Genomic DNA, 3,885 nt, shown 5'->3' with positions numbered 1-3,885 from the left:
AAGCTTTAAAATATTTTAATGTGGAACAATTCCTCGGAAATGCTCGATATTATTATTATTTCACACCAAAATAATATTTTTGGGACAAGTTTCCGCACTAATAAAATATTTTGTTTTTACATAAGCATAAATAAAATTTTTAAATGGTCGTAAATTGGGGATGTCACACCCGTGTTGAAGGCCAATATATTCTGTCGGACCAGCTTTATGCTGAAGGCCAAGGTGCAGTCCAGCTTTACGTTGTGGGCAAAAAGGAGCAGACCAGCTTCGTGCTGAAGGCCAAGGGTGTACCAACTTTATGCTAAAGGCCATTATGTGTATGCATTGTATATGTATTGTGAGTTATGATATTTTCGTGAATGCACTAAGTTTTGTACTTACCTAATTGATTATAAATGTTTTTCAGACGCTTCATTGACTCATTAGAAAGGCAAGGTTCAACTGTAGACACACACATTCATATCATATTTTCCGCAAATGTAATTATACTCTAATATATTTTGATAAACAAAAAAGAAAATTTTTGGTTGAAAATCGGAATGTTACAAGGATAATCATATTAAACACTACCATTTTAAGAAAAACTTCATTTTCTTCGGCACAAAATAATTTTCTTCATAAACTCAGATTTAACAACAACAAAATGTATGGACATTAGCAACATAATTTATATTATTGAGGCAACATCACCAACAAAACAACAAAACAGTAAAAACTCACAGAAATTTTTTTAGTTGCGAAGGCTGAGAAATTTTTCAAGAATCACGAAAATCTTCAAAATAGTAAACCAATCGAGACCGTTCCCTTGAAATAATTAGTTGGATTTTCAAGGTCAAGCTCCGATATCAATTGTTGAACCCATTTGATGATTGGTTTGGTGCAAAATAATAACAATCATGAAGATAATAGTATAACATGACTATGTGTAAACTGAAATGGATATACAAAATATTACAATGAACACTCATGACTAGAGAGAATTTCCCCACCAACACACACTCTCTCTCTCTCTCTCTAACAAATGTCTATATGATACATATGTACAAATGACTACATACATCCATTTTATATATTAGTAGAGAAAATATGATTTTCATACATTGACCCTAATAAACTACTTAGCATTGTAGAGCATTTCTTGCTCCAACGCTTATTCATTTGTTTTTGTTTTTTTTATAAATTTGAAGTAAAAGTTTTGTTATATTTTATAAAAACTAATATTTTCTAAAATTATAATATGAACACTTAGTTTAGTGACCAGTGAGTAGAAATGTCCATTAAGTTTTTTTTATAACTTTTAGAGAATTGTTTTTGGGTTTTTTATAATTTTTTCTAAGTTTTCATGACTATGTTCATTTTGTAGATAATAAAAATTTAAGGATAATGGTTTTTCCAAATTTTTTTTATGAAAAAAAGTTATAGTCAAAAAACATAATAGATGGAAAAAAAACATATCAGCCAACCAACCATAGATTCCCAAGCATTCGCAAGGAGTGGAGGTGAGTCTTGCTTGGAAGAACCAACCAACCATAGATTCCCAAGTGTTCGCAAGGAGTGGAGGTGAGTCTTGCTTGGGAGACGGATCATAATGGAGTGGGACATATTTCTAAATTTTTGTTTCTCTTTACCTTTTTTTTTTGTTTTTTTTTTATTTTGTACCCACTAAATATTTAACCTTAGCTAAATATTAATAAAATCTCGTAATTAATTACCAAACGCTATATACAACTGCAAGATATTGACGCTAAATAAAATTAACTGTAGTCCACTTTTTTTTTCAATCTTACGACCAATATTTGTCTTCGTGGTTCCTATTATTTTTTTGAGTCATATCCGATCCTACTTCTTATTCTTAATCTAATGTCATGAGTTTGAACCGACAAATGTAGGTTGGTAACTACCCACATACCATAACTTAATTAGGTGAACGATCATTCCAACACCTACCAAAACTTTTTGTCTATAAAACCCAACATTTGTTCAAACCCAAGCATTTAACTTAAAGATCCATTCATACAACTTAAAAGAAAAAACAATGGCAAACGAGAGAGCCAGGGCTGAGATCATGTATGGGGATGAAGTGTGTCGTCGCTATTCCATTGATCTCCTTGAAGAGCTCGGTTTCCCAAAAGGCGTTCTCCCACTCAAAGACTTTGTGGAGTGTGGGAGAGTTCGCCAGACCGGTTTTGTTTGGATTAAGCAAAAGGGTCCATATGAACACTTTTTTGAAGAGGCTAACACACATGCCAACTATGCAACAGAGATAAGTGCATATATTGAAAAATGTAAGATGACCAAAGTGACCGGGATTAAAATCAAAAAAATGATGATGTGGGTTCCTATTGTTGAGATGAGCATGGAAAATGAAAAAAGTTCCAAGATTTACTTCAAGACCTCGGTTGGAGTAGGAAAGTCGTTTCCGGTGACTGCGTTTATGATTAATGAAGAAAAGAAGAAGTACCCTAAGCAGTCGAAGTGAATCAAGTTTGATTTCTAGTAACTTTCTTATCATAATATCATAAACGTGTTCTTATATTTGAAAAATGAGAATGCTACTTACGAGAAATATACATATAAAATAATTTGTTAGGATTTTTGAATAAGTAACTCACAATTTCTGTCAAATTTGGATCGTTATTGGTTCGTTATGAAATTAAATGGGTTACCTTTTAAATTTTTGTATTTGCTAAAAAGATTAAAAAAAATACTGAAATATGTTAGATTGAAAAAAGACCGAAGTTTGATTAGACGGTCAAGGTGTTAAAGAAACATTACAAATAATCAATATTAATTATAAAACCTTAGGAATACGCTCTTGTAAAAAATCCAATGATTAAAAATAGACATCCATATTTTATTACCTGATTAGAATATTAAGAAATCTATTGTTGTTCAAAATGGAATGAAGTAGAAGGAGTCTCATAAAAATTGGCAGTAGTGCTTAGCTAGTTCGAAGATTTTTTTTTCTTTTTTTTATTCTCTCCTCTTTCGGGGAAACTGTTTCAGGTTTTTATTTATGAGCATACATTTTGGTGTTAGTTTATAATAAAAAATTAAAAATCTTCGTACCTTTTGTTTATACCGAATACAAATTCACATTTATAAACACATGTTTCTGTCAATAAACCAACAGCTAATAAATAAAATCCTTGATTGGATCAGCAATCTCGCCAAGTCTCATCATGTAGTTCAAAGTGCCAACAAGCCAGGAAATGTGATGCATTTCTTGCATGCTTGTTAGGTCATTCAAAGTCATTAATCATCTGGATCACATATTTTAATTCGCAGCGAAGTTACATTAGTGTTTTGTTTTTTTGTTTCTGTCCTTTATTTGGTCCTAAGTTATCATAATACCTAATTTTTTCGGTCCTATAATAGAGATTGAACCGGTACCGAACTTGAACATATTGTTTGGTATTTAGTTCCACCATTGGTCTCTCGGTACTCAATCTCATCACTATTTAAAATTTTGAAGTTCTTCTTAGTTTTTATATAATTGTTGTCTATTGTAGATATAAACATAATTTTTTTTAAAAATTAGACAAGTGAGATCATTAGTAAAGATTAATGAAACCAAAAGTTAAGGGCTTGTATTTTATTTTATTTTATTTGTTTTTGTATAAAACTAGCAAGAAGCTAGAAAATACTTATTACAATAAAATAGAAGTTAAAGCTGGTTTTTTGTCACACCTTGGTTTTCATACCAAGTAAATTAAAATTTTCATTTCTCACTTAAAATTTGCAAACAGTTTTGATATACATTAGCACTTTGGAATACAAGTAGTTATCACAACGATCGTACTGATCTCAACTACATGTCGATCCGGGCATCACAATAATCCAGTTACAAAATAATTATCACAGAAGCATAAGTCTCACAGATTA

General features: G+C 31.0%; 1 protein-coding gene across 1 annotated transcript; it reads left to right on the top strand.

Moving 5' to 3' along the window:
- Nucleotides 1–2,035: 2,035 nt before the first annotated feature.
- On the top strand, nucleotides 2,036–2,479 carry LOC145060217 (uncharacterized). Its single transcript, XM_079007925.1, has one exon. The coding sequence runs from the start codon at nucleotides 2,036–2,038 to the stop codon at nucleotides 2,477–2,479; it is 444 nt and encodes a 147-aa protein (XP_078864051.1).
- The last annotated feature ends 1,406 nt before the right edge of the window (nucleotides 2,480–3,885 follow it).

Source organism: Lactuca serriola, chromosome 6, assembly GCF_051521515.1.
Source record: "Lactuca serriola cultivar US96UC23 chromosome 6, Lser_US96UC23_V15, whole genome shotgun sequence".
Lineage (NCBI taxonomy): Eukaryota > Viridiplantae > Streptophyta > Magnoliopsida > Asterales > Asteraceae > Lactuca > Lactuca serriola.
This window is presented reverse-complemented; position numbering and strand designations above follow the sequence as displayed.